This window comes from Callithrix jacchus, chromosome 19 (genome assembly GCF_049354715.1).
Source record: "Callithrix jacchus isolate 240 chromosome 19, calJac240_pri, whole genome shotgun sequence".
Taxonomy (NCBI): Eukaryota; Metazoa; Chordata; class Mammalia; order Primates; family Cebidae; genus Callithrix; species Callithrix jacchus.
In genome coordinates this window covers 40,274,958-40,294,328 of record NC_133520.1, presented here as the reverse complement: position 1 = coordinate 40,294,328, position 19,371 = coordinate 40,274,958, and the positions used below count along the sequence as shown (strand labels likewise).

The 19,371-nt window shown below is 41.0% G+C and overlaps 1 protein-coding gene across 19 annotated transcripts in view; it reads right to left on the bottom strand.

Moving 5' to 3' along the window:
- Nucleotides 1-19,371, bottom strand: part of SMYD3 (SET and MYND domain containing 3) — an 839,170-nt gene that overhangs the window by 246,371 nt on the left and 573,428 nt on the right. For 17 of the 19 annotated variants that reach the window (XR_008477979.2, XM_054248251.2, XM_078357184.1 and 14 more), the window contains 3 exons: nt 17,882-17,949; nt 15,973-16,075; nt 8,618-8,728 (listed from right to left, as the gene is read on the bottom strand). Coding sequence is in view for 18 of the 19 variants with exons in the window: in XM_054248251.2 (XP_054104226.1) it covers nt 8,618-8,728; nt 15,973-16,075; nt 17,882-17,949 (282 nt within the window). In the remaining variant the exon portion in view is untranslated. The remainder of the gene's footprint in view (nt 1-8,617; nt 8,729-15,972; nt 16,076-17,881; nt 17,950-19,371) is intronic. The other 2 variants (XM_035280433.3, XM_078357182.1) reach the window with 1 other exon arrangement.

Below are 19,371 nucleotides of genomic sequence, written 5' to 3'. Positions count from 1 at the left end.
TTTTTTTTAATAATGAAAATAATTTAAAGTCAGAGAATACCTATTTAATGAAATCACAGCCAAAACTGAGGGAATTCATCACCACTAGACTAGCCTTAAAAAAATTCTTAGAAGAGTCCTATATCTGGAAGCAAAAGGACAGTATTTGCTATCATTAAAACACACAAAAGAGGAGAACTCACTGATAGAACAGATATACAAATGAGAAAAAGAAGGGAATCAAACGTTATCACCACAGAAAACCACCAAATTGTAAAGGCAAACAATAAAAAAGGAAGAGAGGAACAAAAGATACACAAAACAGTCAGAAAACAATTTTTAAAATGTCAGGAATAAGTCCTCTCATATAAATAACAACCATAAATATAAATGTTTTGAATTTCCCTAAATAAAAGATACAGATTGGCTGAATGGGTAGAAAATAAAGAATCCAACTATATGCTGCCTACAAAAAAACTCACTTCACCAATAAAGACAGATTAAAAGTGAAGGGATGAGAAACAATACTCCATGCAAACAGAACCCGAAGCTGAGCAGGAGTAGCTGTAGGGTATCACACAAAATAGACATTAAGTTAAAAAACAAAAAGAGACCAAAAAAAAAAAAAAAAAGGTCATTATATAACGATAAGACTATCAATTCAACAAGAGGAAAAAAACCACTGTAAACATATATGCACCCAAACTGGAGCACCCAGATATACAAGGCAAATATTATTAGGACTAAATAGAAACACCCCAATATAATAAAAGTTATGGACTTCAGCACCGAACAGATCTAGACAGGAAATATACAGAAAAATATCACACTTAATCTGCACTACAAAACAAAAGAACTCAGCAGATGTTTACAGAACATATATCCAACAACTGCAGAATATACTTTCATCTCATCAGTAAATGGAACATTCTGTAGGATAAATGATATGTTAATTCTCAAAACAAGGCTCACCAGATTTTTAAAAACTGAAATCATATCAAGTATCTTATTCAGACTACAATGAAATAAAACAGAAATCAGTAACAAACTTTGGCTGTACAAATACATGCTGCTGAATGACAATTGGGAGTCAATGAAGAAATTAAGAAGATCAAAAACTTTCTTCAAACAAACGAAAATTGAAATACAACATATTAAAACATGTAGGTTACAGCAAAAGTAGTGTTAGAGGGAAGTTTGCAGCAATAAACACCCACACCAAAGATTAAGTGAAAAACTCTAACAACGCACGTCAAGGAACTAGAAAAACAAGAATAAACCAAAATCAAAATCAGTAGAATAAAAATCCAAACAGAATTAAAATAGAGATTAAAGAACAACACAACACAAAAGATCAATGAAACAGAAAGTTGTGCTTTTTTTTTCCTGAAGAAATGAACAAAATTAGTAAACCACTTGCTAGACTAACCAAGAAAGAAAGAACACTCAAATAAGTAAAATCAGTGAGGAAAAAGGGGACGTTATAACAGATCCCTCAGAAATTCAAAGCATCATTAGACACTGTTAGGAACAACTGTATGCCAATAAACTGGAAAACCTAGTAAGAAATAGATAAATTCCCAGTCACACACAAACTACCTAAACTGTGAAGAAAACAGAAAACATGAACAATAGTAAGCAATGAGACTGAAACAGTAATAAAGTCTCCCATCTAAGAAAAGCCTAGGACCTGATGGCTTCACTGCTGAGTTCTACCAAACATATAAAGAAGAATGAATACTAATTCTACTCATACTATTAAAAAAAAAAAAAAAAACGAGGAGGATGTAATACTTTGAAACTCATTATATAAAACCAGCATTACCCTGATACTAAAACCAGACAAAGACACAACAACAAAAAACTACAGGCCGGTATCACTGATTAGCACAGATGAATTTTTTTCATCAAAATACTGGCAAACCAAATTCAACATTAAAAAGATCATTTACCTAATTAAGTGGGGTTCATCCCAGGGATGGAAGGATGGTTGAACATATGTAAGTCAATAAATGTGATACATCAAATTAACAGAATCAATGACAAAAACATATCATTTCAATAGATGCTGGAAAAAACCTTCAATAAAATTCAATATGCCTTCATGATAAAAAAAAATCTAAACGAATTGGGTATGAGAGTAACATACTTCAGAAAAAAGGGCCATATATGAAAAACCCCAAGCTAGCATCACACTGAATGGGAAACAATTGAAACCTCCTCCTTACTATCTACTTTTACCACTTTTCCTCAACATAATATTGGAATTCCTAGCCAGAGCAATTAGACAAGAGAAAAAATTAAAGGGCATCCAAATTAGAAAAGAATCCCAATTAACCTTGTTCACAAACAGCATGATCTTACATCTAAGAAAACCACAAGACTCCAACAAAAACTGTTAAACTGATTAATTCAGTAAAGCCACAGAATACAAAATCAACACACAAAAATCATTAACACTTCTGTATGCCAGCCGCAAACATCTGAAAACAAATAAAGCAATCCCTTTTGCAACAGCTACAATAAAATAGCGTATACACCTGGGACTAAATGTAACAAAAGCAGTGAGTGCTGCAGGATTAAAACTATAAAGCACTGATAAAAGACATTGAAGAGAACATAATAAACTGAAAAAATACCCCATGTAGATTAGAAAATGTTGTTAAAATGATACTACCCAAAGCAATCTATATTTTCAACAAAATCCATATCAAAATAGTAATGACATTCTGCACACAACAAGAAAAAAGCAATCCTGAAATTCGTATGGAACAAGAGCATCCTGAGCAAAGAGAACAAAGCTGGAGGCAGCACATTACCTGACCTCCAATGCTATATGAAAGTACAATAACCAAAACAAGCATGGAAACAGCACAAAAATGGACATATAGATGGATGGAACAGAAGAGAATAGAAAACCTAGAAACAAATCCACACATTTACAGTCAATGGATTTCCAAGAAAGTCACCAAGAACATACACTGAGAAAGGAAAATCTGGATAGCCATATGCAAAAGAAAGAAACTAGACCCCTATCTCTCACCATACACAAAAGTCATATCAAAATAGCTTAAATATTTGAAGACCTAAAGCCATGAAACTACTATGAGAAAACACTGGAGAAACACCTCAGCACATTCAGCTGGGCAACTATTTATTGAGCAAGACCTCAAAAGCACAGGCAACCAAAGCAAATACAGAAATAAGAGATTCTATCAAGGTAGAAAGCTTCTGCACAGCAAAGAAAATAACCAATGAAGTGAAGAAACAACCTACAGAACTGAAAAACATATTTGCAAAGTATTCATCAGATGAGAGATTAATAACAAGAATATATAGGAACTCAAACTCAATAGCAAAAACCAAATAATCCAATTAAGAACAGGCAAAAGTCTGAATAAATATTTCCCAAAATATTCATACAAATAGCCAACAGCTATATTAAAAAACATTCAACAATATTAATGGTCAGGGAAGTGCAAATCAAAACCACAATGAGAAATCATCTCCCCAGTCAAAATAGCTACTACGGAAAAGAAAGAAAATAACAAATGCTGGCAGGAGTGTGGAGAAAGGAGAGGCTCACACGTTGTTGGTGGAATGTAAATTAGTACAACCACTATGGAGAACAGTAAGGACTTCTTCAAGAAACTAAAATGCAGCTATTGTATGACCAAGCGATCCTGACACTGGGTATAGATCCAAAAAAAGAAAACCAGAATATCAAAGAGATATCTGCACTCCCATGTTTATCACTGCACTATTCAAAATAGCCAAGGCATGGATGAACCTAAGTGTCAATGAATGAATGAGTTTTAAAAAAATGCAATATTTTTAAAGAAGATTCCCAGAAGATTCCCAGTGGAGGGGCCCCACGGGTTGCCAGTGCGACTCTTGTGGCCAGCGCAGCGGTTTTGCTGGCGCCTCAGTGCAGCAGCTCCTCATGCAGAGTAAACAGGAGGAGATTCCTGGGCAGAAGAGCACCATCAGTCTTATCGCTGCTGTTTTGGCCGGCGCAGTGGGTTGCTCGGATTCCAGCACTGGGAATCAATAAACTGGGCATCCACTCAGAAGTCCAACTAGAAAGGCGGTAATCAGAAAGACGACAGATGGATAAATATAAAACAAAGGGAAGAAACCAGGCTAAAAAGGCTGAGAATACCCAAAATCAGAACCCCTCTCCCTCTACAGGGGATTACAGTTCCTCATCAGCAACGGAACAAGCCCTGATGGAGAAGGACTGTGTGCCATTAACAGAAGTAGACTTCAGAAGGTGGATGATAAGAAACTTCTGGGAGTTAAAAGAACTTGTTCTAACACAATGTAAAGAAACTAAGAACTTTGAAAAAAGGTTTGACGAAATGCTGAAAAGAATAGACAATATAGAGAGGAATATAAATGAACTAATGGAGTTGAAAAACACAACACAAAAACTTAGCAAAATATGCACAAGTTTGAATAGCCGAATTGATCAAGCAGAAGAAAGGATATCAGAGGTTGAAGACCTACTTAATGAAATAAAATGAGAAGACAAGAATAGAGAAAAAAGGATAAAAAGGAATGAGCAAAGTCTCCAAGAAATATGGGACTATGTGAAAAGACCTAATTTATGTTTGATAGGTGTACCTGAATGCGACAGAGAGAATGAATCCAAGCTGGAAAATACTCTTCAGGATATTATTCAGGAAAACTTTCCAAATCTAGCAAAGCTGGACAATATTCAACCCCAGGTAATACAGAGAACACCACAAAGATATTCCTCAAGAAGAGCAACCCCAAGGCACATAATCATTAGATTCACCAGGGCTGAAGTGAAGGAGAAAATACTAAGGGCAGCCAGAGAGAAAGGTCAGGTTACCCACAAAGGGAAGCCTATTAGACTTACAGCAGATCTCTCAGCAGAAACTCTACAAGACAGAAGAGAGTGGGGGCTGATATTCAACATCCTTAAAGAACAGAACTTTCAGCCCAGAATTTCATAACCCGCCAAACTAAGCTTCACAATTGAAGGAAAAATAAAATCTTTTATGAACAAGCAAGTACTCAGAGATTTTATTACCACCAGGCCTGCTTTACAAGAGCTTCTGAAAGAAGCATTATACATAGAAAGGAAAAACCAGTATTAGCCTTTCTAAAAATATACTAAAAAGTAAACAACATCAACAAAAAGAAGAATTTACATCGATGAATGGATCAAACAGCCAGTTAACATCAAATGGCAGTAACCCTAAATTTAAGTTGACTAAATCCCCCAATCAAAAGATACAGCCAAAACCTCACGGTATGCTACATCCAGACCCATTTCACATGCAAGGATACCCAAAGACTCAAAACAAAGGGATAGAGAAAGATTTACCAACCAAATGAAGAGCAAAAATAAATAAAAAGCCGGAGTTGCAATTCTCGCATCTGATAAAATAGATTTCAAAGCAATAAAGATATAGTGGTAAAAGGATCAATGCAACAATAAGAGCTAACGATTCTAACACCCAGATGCATAAAACTCATAAAGAGATTTAGACTCAACGAGACAGAAAATTAATAAGGATATCCAGGATTTGAACTCAGATCTGGAACAAGTAAACTCAATAAATATTTATAGAGCTCTCCACTTTAAATACACAAAATATATATTTTCCACCTTAAATACACAAAATATTGATTGGCCATTATTAATACCCATTTTTAGAATAAAGCTACATTCCCATTCTCTCTCCCTCTTTTTCTTCCTTTCTTCCTCTCCTTCACTCCTTTTTTTCCTTACTAAATAAATAAATAAATAATGCGATATACATATAGACAACTGAGTATTTTTCTCCTATAAAAAGTAATAAAGTCCTGTCATTTGCAGCAACATGGACGGAACTTAAGGTCATTACATTATGTGAAATAAGCCAGACACGGCAAGACAAAGATCTCATTTTCTCACTCATACGTGGGAACTAAAAGGAAGCTGATTTCATAGAGGTAGCAAATGCAACCGTGGTTGGTAGAGAGATGAAGAGGGGCTGGTTAATGCAAGTTTACAGTTCAACAGAAGGAACAAGCTCTAGTGTTCAGTTGCACAATAGGGCAAGTATAGTTAACAGTAATTCACTGTGTATTTCAAAATAGCTAGAAGAGAAAATTTAGAATGTTCCCAACATAAATACATCTTTGAGGAGAAGGATCTCCCAGTTACCCGTATTTGAGCATCACACTCCACATATTTACAGGCAACTGATTGTCAACAAAGGCACATCAAGAACACACTGGGGAAAGGACACCTCTTCAATGATTCCTCATCAGAAAAGTGGATATCCATGTGCACAAGAATGAAACTAAACCCTTATCTGTCACCACACAGAAAAATCAATCAAAACAATGACTGTCAGTCTGGAAACCATAATACTAGAAGAAAACAGGGGAAACGCTTCAGGACATTGGTCTAGGCAAAGATTTTACGGCTAAGACCACAAAAGCACAGGCAACAAAAACAAAAACAGACCAATGAGACTGCATTGAACCAAACTGCTTCTGCAGAGCAAAGGAAACCCTTAACAGAGTAAAAAGACAACCTATAAAATGGCAGAAAATATGTGCAAACTATGCATTGAAAAAGGAACTAATATCCAGAATGCACAAGGGCCTTAAACAACTCAGCAACCAAAATATCACAGATAATCCAACTCAAAAGTGGGCAAAGGATCTGAACAGACCTTTCTCTAACACGCATACGAAAGGCCAATAAAAATGTTCATCACCAATCACCGGGGAAATGCAAATCAAAACAAAAATGAGGTGTCATCTCACCCCGATTAGAATGACTATCATCAAAATGACAAAAAAAAAATGCTGTCAAGGCTGTGGAGACAAGGGACTCTTATACCAGGCTGGTGCAAAAGTAATTGTGGTTTTTGCCATTAAAAGTAATATTTGGCCGGGCACAGTGGCTCACGCCTCTAATTCCAGCACTTTAGGAGGCTAAGGCAGGAGGATCATGAGGTCAGGAGTTCAAGACCAGCCTGGCCAAGATGGTGAAACCTGTCTCTACTAAAATTATAAAAATTAGCTGGGTGTGGTGGTGGGTGCCTGTAGTCCCAGATACTCGGGAGGCTGAGGCAGGAGAATCACTTGACTGGGGAGGCGGAGGTTGCAGTGAGCTGAGATCCTGCGGCTGCACTCCAGCCTGGACAACAGAGCAAACCAAAACAAACAAAGTAATAGCTACCCACGCCCAAAAAAAGGCACCTAGGCATAAATTTAACCAAGGAGGTGAAAGGCCTCTACAATGAGGCTACCAGTACTTTTAATGGCAAAAACCCCAATTACTTTTGCACTCACCTAATTGTACCGCCATTATGGAAACAGCATGAGAGGTTCTAAAAATAGAACTACCATACAATCGAGCAATTGCAGTAGTACTGGGTATTTATCTAAAGGACAGAAAATCAGTATATCAAAGGGATACCCGCAGCCCATGTTTATTATAACAGCACTATTCACAAAAACTAAGATATGAAATCAACCTACTGCATTTAAAATATGTGGTATATATACATAATGGAATATTATTTAGCCATAAAAAATGGTATTCTGTCATTTGTGGCAACACGGCTGGGCCTAGAGGACATTATGTTACGTAAAAGCAGTCAGGCACGGAAAGATAAATAATACTTGTCCTTACTCATATGTGAGAACAATAAGAAAACTGATCATTGCATGGAAGTAGAGAGCAGAACTGGGTACCAGAGGCTGGGAGGGTGGTTGGTTAACGAACACCAACTTAGATAGGAGGAATGAATCGGTGCTCTACAGCACTGCAGGGTGAATACGGTTCACTTTAATTTATTGCATATTCTCAAAACACTGAAACGGGATTTTGAATGTTCACAACACAAAGAAGTGATAAACGTATGAGGTAACAGACATGCTAATTACTCTGATTTGATACTACACATAGTACATAATGAAATATCACTCTGTATCCCACAAATATGTGCAATGATTATGTGTCAACTGAAAACAGAAGGAAACAACTATACGGATAAAAAACAGATGAGGGTTATCAGGGGTTGGGGTGGGGGGGTGGGGTGACTATGAAGGGACATGAGGGCACCTTTTTGGGAAGTGAAACCATTCTGTATCTTGATACTGATGGCCGTTTCATGACTGCATTTGTTGAAATCATAGAACTGGCTCACTAAATAGGGTAAATTTCGCATCAACTGTACCTCAACAACCCTGATTTTATTTTGAAAAATATTTTTAAAGAAATAAACTAGGTAAAACTTGACATGTTGTTTACTGAGCAGAAACTGTTGTCAATCATAATGTAATTCGACCCATTTACTACATACATTTTACCAGCACCCCAGCCTTCACCAATCCTTTTAATTAAATGTTTAACGCCTACATTCCCACTTGACTCTAAACTCCATAGGTCCTTACTTTTGGTTAAATGTCAGCTTTTCACCAACTTTGTGGGTGACAGAAGTTCCAGAAAACAAAATATATGCAATTCAATGAGTTATGTATCTGCTTCCTACCATGCACTGACAGTCATTTACTTTCGGGTTTATGGAATAAAGGCAGAGCTCTCTGAAGATCACTGGGATACTGCCGTGGAGCTGCCTCAGTCTGGTTCCGTACCACATACCTTATCCTGGGTTTGGCAGCGGAAACAGTCACATTCGAAGCAGTACTGGTCCCTCAGCTGCTTCCGGCGCTCCTCACTGGTCATCAGCATATCCAGGTAGCAGATGGTGAGCTGTGCAGGCCAGAGAGAGGGAAGCATTCACAAATCTGTTGTGCTCATTTCTTTAACAAATGGTTATTATTATTGCTAATTACTGGAGTGAAACTTGTTTTTATTATAAGCCAAAAATATAAGAGAGAAGCCACCACTTAATAGTTTCTCTACCCAAATAATCACAAGAAATTTTTAATCTATTTCCTTTCACTCTTTGTTATGTGTTATATATTATATATTTAAAGAACGGGGCTTATGATCTCTCTACCCACTTTGTATCTTTCTTTTTTCACTGTAATAAAATATCAAAAGCTGTTGTGCGTTTGGTATTACTAAGATTTGCTAATAAATTCTATAACCATTAGCAATCAGAGAAGCCAAATTAATCCTGGCAACTGAATGGGTGGCAGATGATGCAGCCAGATTGCTCTTAAATTCTAACCAATTCTATAGCTGCCTCATGGAATTTAAGGTCATCCAAATTTGGTATCTTTCAAATGAGACAACAGTTCTCTTACTTGTAACTAGGTTTAAAAACATGTAGAATAATTTCCAAATGGGGAGAGTTTTGTGCAAGTGCCATCACTTATGGAAGCATTTAAACTGATCGCCTTATACCCGTTCAGAGGAACACCCCCTGCCCTGGACAGTGAAGGGCTGTACATGAGCGGATGTATTGAAAGGACCCCTCGGACTACTCTCTAGTGCTGAGTCCCCTTTAAGTCACAGGTCTTTAGGCAACATCACAATGCTTAGGTATTTGCACTTGACTAGATCACTTACGGAAGTCTAACTCAAAATACAGAAAACAGAATGCTTGATCTTCCCCTCAACTTGCTCACTCTCAGTTGACAGTAACTCGTCTTTTGTCTTACCCAAGCTGAAGCCTCAGCATCATCCTTGACTTCACACTTTCCTTTACACCTGCCATTGAATCCACTAGGAAATTCTGGGGCCTCTACCTTAAAAATGACCAACCACTTTTTACCATTTCCAATGCTACCATCCTGGGCTAAGCCATCATTACCTCTTACCTGTAAAATGCAATAGTCTCACTGACTATTGCTGGTCTCCCTGATTCTTTCCCTGGGCCCCCTGCACTCCACCTTCTAGTCAGAGTGCTTCACTTAAAATATAAGTCAGATGACACGTTCTGTTTGAAACAGCTCCCCGCTTTGCCTGTGTACAGACCAGGTCCTTACAACTCCACAAGTGCAACTCCAAGTGTGGACCCAGACTGGTGCTAGTGCACGCTGCGGGCCACCAGTCCACGATGAAATGAGTAAAGAAACACAGAGTCAGTATTTAGAAATGGTTTTGACTAATTTGATATGGGTAGTTTTAGATGACTAATAATAAAACATAGGGCTTTTAAGACGGGGCCTCTCACTCTGCCACCAAGGCTGGCATGCAGTGGCATGATCACAACTCACTGCAGCCTCAATCTCCCGGGCTCAGACGATCCTCCCACCTCAGCTTCCCAGGTAGCTGGGACTAAGGCATGCGCCACCACACCTGACTAATTTTCTGTGTTTCTTGTGAAGATGGAGTTTCACCATGTTCCCCAGGCTGGTCTTGAACTCCAGCAATAATCCCTCCTCGACCTCCCATGGGATTTCAGGTGTGAGCCACTGCACCCAGCCCTTCTACTTTATGTTCTCTAAATGTCACTTTTCTAATAATTTATTTTCACTAGATTTTATAAAAATACTGGTCTGCAATAAGGAAGGAAAAGAAAAACAGGTCCTTCATTGTAGTTAGAGAAGCAATGGCTTCACATACTCCCACCCTGCTCCCCCTCACGTCCCCCTCTCTCGTATCTGCTGCAACACCAGGCTGGCCTCCTCTCTGGCTCCACACACTCTCCCACTCAAGGCCCACGCACCAGCTGCTCCCTCTGCCCTTCCGCCCAGTCCACTCTGACAACTCCCCTCATCTCCACTCTGACAACCACTAGAAAGTGGTTCCATTTCTCACCTGTTTTGAAGTCCTTTATGGCCCCAGGGGAAAAAACAATCTAAATTCGCCATCTCAATGACATATATCCCAGTATATTCATACATTGGTCCTAAAAGCTGGACCCAAATCCCACTTTCTCATTAAGGTCTAACCTTACAACACTATTAAAACTAACAACCCAACTCCCCTTCTCTAGTTTTTCTTTTCCTCTATCATATGTCAGCTTATACAATGCTGTATAAATTCCTTATCTGCTTTTAAATGTAGAAAGTAATTATGGGGGTATGTGTGGTGGGGGAAGAAGGGAAGATTTTAGAAGAGCAAGAAAGCAGGATTATCCACTGAAGGAGACAACACAAGCTCCCTACAGCAAAAAACTCCATGCGGTTTTTCTTACACTTAAAAGAAACATCTCATGTCTACAAAGTATGTTCTTACTGGTTTGAAATCACGGTACGGCAAAGGCGGCCATCCTCTTTGACAGAAACTGAATCTTTGGGAAGGCCTTGCTAAAGCTATAGGGGTGATGGTGGACGGCTGGGCTGGCCAGCCAGATCTGTCAAATCCACCAAGGCCATCACCATCATCAAGGTGACAGGAGCCACAGCCTGATCTGGCTGGCTGGCACTCTATACTCAGAATCAAGAGTAACTGCCCTTAAGAGATACAGACAGGCCGGGCACAGTGGCTCACGCCTATAATCCCAGCACTTTGGGAGGCCGAGGCGGGTGGATCACGAGGTCAAGAGATCAAGACCATCCTGGTCAAAAAGGTAAAACCCCGTCTCTACTAAAAATACAAAAATTAGCTGGGCATGGTGGCAGACGCCTGTAGTCCCAACTACTCAGGAGGCTGAGGCAGGAGAATTGCTTGAACCCGGAAGGCGGAGGTTGCGGTGAGCCGAGATCGTGCCATTGCACTGCAGCGTGGGTAAGAAGAGCGAAACTCCATCTCAAAAAAAAAAAAAAAAAAAAAGAGATAAGAGACAGTGATGTTACTGAGGATCTACTGTTTGTGGAGAGGCCGCATAGAACAGTCAAAACTAGCAAAGGTCTGGGATTCAGGCAACACCGAAGCTTGCACTCAGATCTCGATTTAAGTCTGATGCTCTTTTTACATCATGGCTGCTTCTCATATCTGGCGGGGAGAGAGGGCTGTAGAAGAAGCTGGTGTCTCTTATGGAGTTTCTGTAGCACCTTCAAACCTAAGTACTCACACCTGTGTTAGGCAATGTTCTGTGGCAACTGAGAGCCTTCAGGCAAGACAACAGCCACTTTCCAATTTCCTCGGTGTTTCTCTTGCTCTATGATCTGAAGCCTGGGTTGCCTCTGAGACACAAAGGGTCACCTTACCAGGCAAGTTCTCGTTTCTAATGAATGCTATGTTCCAACTTCCAAATAACCTACTTCCAAGCACACTTTTTGAAACAACCTGTAAGTCTGAGATACACTCATCTTACACTATCAGGTTTTGTGGGTCCACGGGAGGAGAGGTAGTAGATGAGCCCATTCCTACGTTCCCTCTTGGATTAACTCTAGGACACAAATTCTGAATCCAGCCCAGTGCCTCTGAGTCATCAACTCCCATTATCAGAAGACGTAAATGGACAGCAGTTACTGGGCGATTACAATGTGCCCAGTGTGAAGTCACTAACTGCTCACTGTCACTCCAGAAAAAATGTGCTTGACTAACCCAAGACTCTAATATCAGGGCCAAAACTCACTAGTGATCTTGTCAGGCAGTGAATGGGCAACAGGAGACTAGTTACTTCATTTAACCCCAATAAACAGACCCTAAAAGCCTCCCTGGGCACACTGTAGCTGCCTGGAACCATTACCTGGACTATGCAATGGTTTTCTAACCGGCTTCCCCACTGCCTTCAGTATACCTTTCATCCTATAAATCGCTTGTAGAGAGATCTTCTGAAAACTCCCATCTGATCACGTCATTTCTCTACATGAAAACTTACAATGGTTTCTCACTGCCTGTGAATAAAGGCACACAAGGCTTCCCCTCAACTGCTTTTTCTGCCTGCCTTTGTAGCCTCCATGTGTCTCCCTGAGACAGTTATGTAGACTGCTATACCTCTGCAATGATGGACACCATGCCAACATGTGGCTGGCCTCACTGCCCATGCTAGCCTCTCCTCCAAACTCAGCTTACTGAGAGCCTCTCATGCTTCAAGCTGGGCTCAAATACACCTCTTCCTGCGAGGACTGCCCCACTACCTCAGAGAAAGTGACCCATATTTGTGCTTCTTTTGTGCCAATAAAGTCTGCAAAATATCTTGTTATCAACTCTGAAGGGCTCAATGGCAAAAATGTTTTATTCATACTTTTGGGAAAAAACAGCCAACTGGTAATGACAGCCAAAATCATGTTATTAGCCAAAGATAAAAACCTTTATTAAAGACTCACCAGTTGTAATGGAGTACCTGCTCGCTAAAGGTAGGGATCATTTAGTGGGAACATGTATCTGAAACTTGGCCATTAATCAGTTGGTACCTTAATGGCGCAGAACAAAACTGCATTAAAATATTAATGCCACTGACCATGCTTTGCCATTTTAGTGCGGCTCTTATGCAAAATGCGGTAAATCATTTCTGACACTGGCCTATTATCATGAAGGAGACTTTCTAGGTCTCGAATACATTGCTTACATTAGAATCTCAAGAACAATGAACTCCTTTTCCATGAAGCCATCTTTTCATTGTCTGCAACTCGGTGGGGAAGATGACCAAATTACAATTAGACCTTGTTTCATTTCTAGAATCACATGATCAGTTACAAGTTTTTCTGTTAATACTGGCTCTAAACTGGAAAAAAGGCTAAAAAATACCACTTCCTTTTAAAGCAAAGCCTAAGTATCATTTAGCCTCTTCTTGCTTCACAAATCCTGCTAATTTTACTTTCTAAATATTATCTTTTTCAGATACCCTATCACAAGCCACCACCTGATCACCCCCTGACTTCAGGCTACCACTGTTATCTCTTCCTTGGGTTGCTACATTGCCCTGACCCTCATTCTCCCAACCTTGCCAACATGCAGAGCATGGCACAGGCATCTGGGGAGGGCCTTCCTGCTGCCTCATAACACGATGGAGGGCATCACATGATGAGATGGCAGGAGCATCCCCTTCCTGTAAACCCACCAATCCCATCATGGGGTTCCCACCCTGATAACCTTACCTAATCTGAATTACTTCCCAAACACTCCACCTCCACAAACCATCAACAATTTGGGGATAAAGTTTCCAACAGATGAAATCTGGGAGACACATCAACAAAAGGCCTTGAAGGGCATTAAGACAAATAGACACAGTGGACAGAGAGAGGAACAGTGAATCAGGGGAAACGCAGTTCAGCTAGACCTACCAAATGGAATGGAGAAATGTTTATTCTCTTAATAAGCTGATATATATGAAGGACCTGCGGGGACAACTTCTTCTTGTTGAGAAGATGCCTTGCTAAGTACCAGAGAGGAGAATATCTGAGTCTGAAGGGCTTTACACTGAGGAGAAATGTTTCGTATTTGCCAAGAGGAAGGATTTGCTTGCTGCTCCAGAGATGCAAAGAGAAAGACGTGAAAAGTCAGAGCGGCACTGAAAGACGAGGTGTTTCATTCCACTAAGAGAAAACCAACCAGGGAGAGTAACTGGCAGCCAACCTTACGAAAATTTAAGAATCTGCGGTTTGAAAATTCCAACCAATTCAAATTGCTTTTGTTGAGTTACCTGATTTCTTCATTTGCAAAAACATGGTCGTCAACAACAGCAGCAGCCACTCTAGCTAAAAACAGGAAGTGGTTCCATTTCTTACCTGTCTTGAAGTCCTTTATGGCCCCAGGGGAAAAAAACAACCTAAATTCACCATCTCAATGACAATATATCCCAGTATATTTCATACACTGGTCCTAAGATCTGGAAATTTAGCAAGTAGTTGTGTAAGAAGTGGTTCATTCCACTGAAAAGCACTTTGGGGAGAATCTTGTCAAAGCCAAATCCCTGTCTACATAAAATATGGTACCTCTGAGTTTAGGTTTTATTGGCTGACTGCTGCATAAATGCAATAAAAGCTTTTGATATAGTTTTCCTTGCAATAAATATCCACTTTAGCAAATTGGAAAGGAGAAGGAAATGGGTTCTAGAAAGAGGAAATTATCTGAACCTCGGAACTCGGCATGGGCAGTCACTGCAAACCAGCACAGGCTTAGGTTCAGAGCCCCAGAGCAGCCCATGTGCAGCTGCCTTGTGAGAGGTTCTTCACCAAAAGAGGCTGGCTGGGCGGTCTGTAACAGTGGAGAGGCCAAGGCCAGTTCACTGCTGGAGGCCATCCTCCTTGCCCTCTATTCCCTTTGCCTCTTGGCTTAAATGATCGCTCAGAGATGCAGACAGCTTTGTAAAGTCGCAGTGTCAGCCCGAAAGAGTATAAGCTGTTTGCTTTATTAACACAAAGTAACATGCATAACTACCTTCAAAATGCAGTCGGTGGCCTTTTGAGTGAGTCAGTCTTGGGGATCCCATTCACAAGCTGGGATGCCCTCTCTGCCCACGGATGGATGTGAGAGGCTGCTGAGCTGTTGCTGCCAAGGAGATTTAAGGATGTCCCTGCGTGTGCATAAGGCACACACATCTGTCACTCTCACACACCCTCTGTCTCACACACACCCTGTCACACACACACACCCCCTCTGCCACACACACACACCCTGTCTCACACACACCCTCTGTCACACACACACCCTGTCACACACACACCCTGTCACACACACACCCTGTCACACACACACACCCTCTGTCACACACACACCCTGTCACACACACACCCTCTGTCACACACACACCCTCTGTCACACACACACCCTCTGTCACACACACACCCTGTCACACACACACCCTGTCACACACACACCCTGTCACACACACACCCTCTGTCACACACACACCCTGTCACACACACCCTGTCACACACACACCGTCACACACACACCCTGTCACACACACACCCTGTCACACACACACACCCTGTCACACACACACACCCTGTCACACACACACACCCTCTGTCCCATACACAGGATAGGCGCTGTCGTCATCCAGAAATATGGTGACCTCTCCCCTAAACATTTAGCCCATTTGTAATTTGGGGGAAGAAATGATAGACTGCTGGGGAGAGGTGACTGTACTATGAATACTCTCACTGGCAGAAGGACAATGCAAAGTTGTCCCCTCAGGCACAATCAGTTTTAGGGCTCGGTCTTTGATAGGAAAGAAGCCAGGTAGTGGGAAGCACGGGTTTCCTTACCTCCTCTCCCACCTCGACGTCTCGGACGGCTCGCAGTAAGAGGTGGGGCCCATTAAACACAACCGAACAGTTGGGGTCACAGCTGTGATTGAGCAAAGAGATACTGGAAAAAAAAAAGGGGAAGACTCACAGCTCAGCAGGTAGAGTGGAATAACTTATTTAAGAAATGCAGTGGGTAAAAGACACCTTACTCTGGGTGGGCAGCAGAGGGAGGGTCGACAGGACACCAGGGATAGAGAACTTGGGGTGCATTCACAGAACAGTCACTAGCGCACCCTCTATGAAGTTCAATTCTCCCCAAGATGGAGGGTAATTAGGGAATTCTATCGTTTAATAATAAAATAAAATTCTGAGTCCTCTTTGGGGATTAGGGCATGGCTGACTGGTTAGATGGTAGCCGAGAAGGCAACCCAACATGAAGGTGGGGAAAAACCGACTCACAAAGAAATACTCTGAGAGGGCCAGGAGCAGTGGCTCACGCCTGTAATCCTAGCACTTTGGGAAGCTGAGGTGAGTGGATCATTTGAGGTCAGCAGTTCAAGACCAGCCTGATCAACATGGTGAAACCCTGTCTCTTAAAAATACAAAAAAACTAGCCAGATGTGGTGGCGCATGCCTGTAGTTGCAGCTACTCGGGAGGCCAAGGCAGCAGAACTGACTGAACCACCAAAGCAGAGGTTGCAGTGAGCCAAGATCACACCATTCCAATCTGAGTGACAGGCAAGATTCCATCTCACACACAAAAAAATTAATAAATAAAAAGAAATACTCTCAGATAACGGGATGCAGCAGCCAAGATACCATCGGCCTTTCCCATAGGATCTCATGTGTTGAGCTCCTTTGGAGAAATGGCTCTTTGCTAGAACATCCACAATGAAGATTAATTAAGAGCATTTCCTCTTAAATAGCTGATATTATTTTGCCAGCTACATTGTGATGCATCCTGGGCCGTGTCATTTTATTACCTGGGAGGTACATTTTTTACCTTCTGGGAAAAAAAAATGGATTTAAGCTGCTCTCATCAGTTGATACTAATTAGAATGAGCACTTATTATGTGGAATCGTTCTTACATTCAATCCTCACAACAGTCTTACGAGGATCATTTATTGGGCAAGAGACTAACACACAGAAATTAAATGACTTGCTCAAGAACATACAACCAGTAAGTGGTGACAGAATTTGAACCAGGTGGCCTGAACTAAGAGCCCACGCTTTGAATCACTCAATGTTACTGCTTTTTGAGAACCACTACCAACAGATCTGACCTATGGTTAATCACAATTGTGAGAAATAAGGAAAAGGGCTGGATTCTTAGATTAACAATTACTAGAAAGTCTACATTTGTATTTAGACTCTTACGGCATAAAAACAAAATGGAACTGGGAGTGACTGTAGTGCTTGTGGAAAGACGGTTTCATAGCTCAGTGGCAAGGGTCAGCTCAGTGAGGAAGCATTCAGGGGCCAGAGCCTGACAGTTTTCTTGCCTCCGCAAGTGAAAGAGTTCAGCGTATGTCAACTCAAAAGACAAAATGAACCCAACTGATGTGCACGGTGAATCTGGTGAAATTATCATGTGTTTCAGCTCAGGAAATTGGGAAATAAGATCAGTGGAGGGGTGAGGGAATAACCAAAGATCAGCCTGATGGTTAATTAGCACCCACAGTTCCCCTGAGAACAAGAATTTAGGACTGAGATCTACCTCTGTGTTAATACCACAGCATATAATGTAGGGTTATAAAATTGTTTTCTTTAAACATTTTCCATTTTTTTGGTAATTTATTGCTAAGTTTTAAGCTTGGCTCTTCAACCAGCTGCTGCAACTGTCTTTCTAACTATCCACAAAGGGCTGGGAATTTGGGTGGGAAGAAAAGCTGTGTCTTCTAGTAAATGAAGCACCATACACCATACCTAGGATACAGGCCAACACCAACTTCCTGCATCTCTGCATTACAGATGGTGAAGGAGTTGCAGATCACCTGTAAAAACAAGGGGGAAAACCATCAATATAACTAGAGTCACTTAAATTTCACAGCCAAGAGAATAAAAATTTTCAAAATCAATGTAGGAGCGCCTTCGTAGTTGCTTAGGAAAGATTCAAGCCATACACGAATGCTCTTCAATTTATAATAGAATTTATCTGGATATACTCCCCCTCAGAACGTCAGGGGCTACGTGTAGAAATAACAACCTCCTGGGAAGAAAAAACAGACTTAAACCACCATAGGAAGTATTAATTTCTGTCTCATTATCCACTACACCCCAAGGTACAGTTACATGAAATGTTCAAAATTCAGAACGTAAGTAAGCTATTTATTGAAAACTAGACCTGGAGCATGGGACAGTCCTATGTCTTATGTGGAGATGGAGCAAGAGCAATAAAAAACGCAGCCACCATGCTCAAGAAACTTAAAAACCTCTTTTGTGAAATAAGATTGACCTGTGAAGCCACACAGAACCATGGAAAGAGCACTGGACCACAATCAGGTAATCTAGATCCTGGCTGCACATCACTGCTTCAGACAGGTGCTGGGAAAGAGCAGTGAGGACAAACCGAAGTTCCTGCTTCCCAGAGCTCAAGTTCTAGCTGAAGAGATGGATTTAAAAGAAAAAACAAACCCAATGATAGAAAACTGTCATGTGTAGATAAATACCAAGGAGAGAAACAAGGTCCTTGGGGAGAGACAGTTGTCAAGAAAGCCCTTTAGGATAAGCTGACATTTAAGCAGTGACCCGAAGGGACTGCTGAAATGGACATGTGTATATATAGGCGATGAAGGTTCGTATCAGGAAAAAGTTAGTGCAAAGGCCCTAAGCTGGGAATGCCCTCGGTGACAGAGGAAAAGCAGAGAGGCTACTGTGACCAAAGCAGTCGGTAAGCGGAGGGGCAGAATGCGAGATCAAAGAGCCAGATCATTCAGGACCTCACCGCCACACTTGGATGTTGTCCTGAAGGACACAGAAAGCCACTGGGTTTTGGGCTGAGGCATAAAGGAATCTGACTTCTGCTTAAAAGGCTTGTTCTGGCTGTTGCATAGAGAATGGGCTATAAGAAGGTGAATGGAACTAGAGAAGATGGTCAGGAGGTCACTGCTAGAACCCAGGTGACAGATGCTGGTGACTTGGATGTCAGTGGCGGGAGAAGTGGGTAGACAGCCAACAGGACTTACTGCAGAACTGCTTAGGGGGAATGAAAGGAATTAAGGATAATACTCGAGTTTTTGGCCTAAACAAATGAATATCATAGCTACCATTTATTAAGATGAGGAGGAATTTAACAGGAGCAAGAGTGGTCATAGGGAGTTGAGAGGAAGTCCCACAGATCTGTTTTGGTTAGGTTAAATTTGAAGTCCAAGCAAAGTCTAAGAATGAACAATTGAAGTTCACAAGGGGAGCTTGGT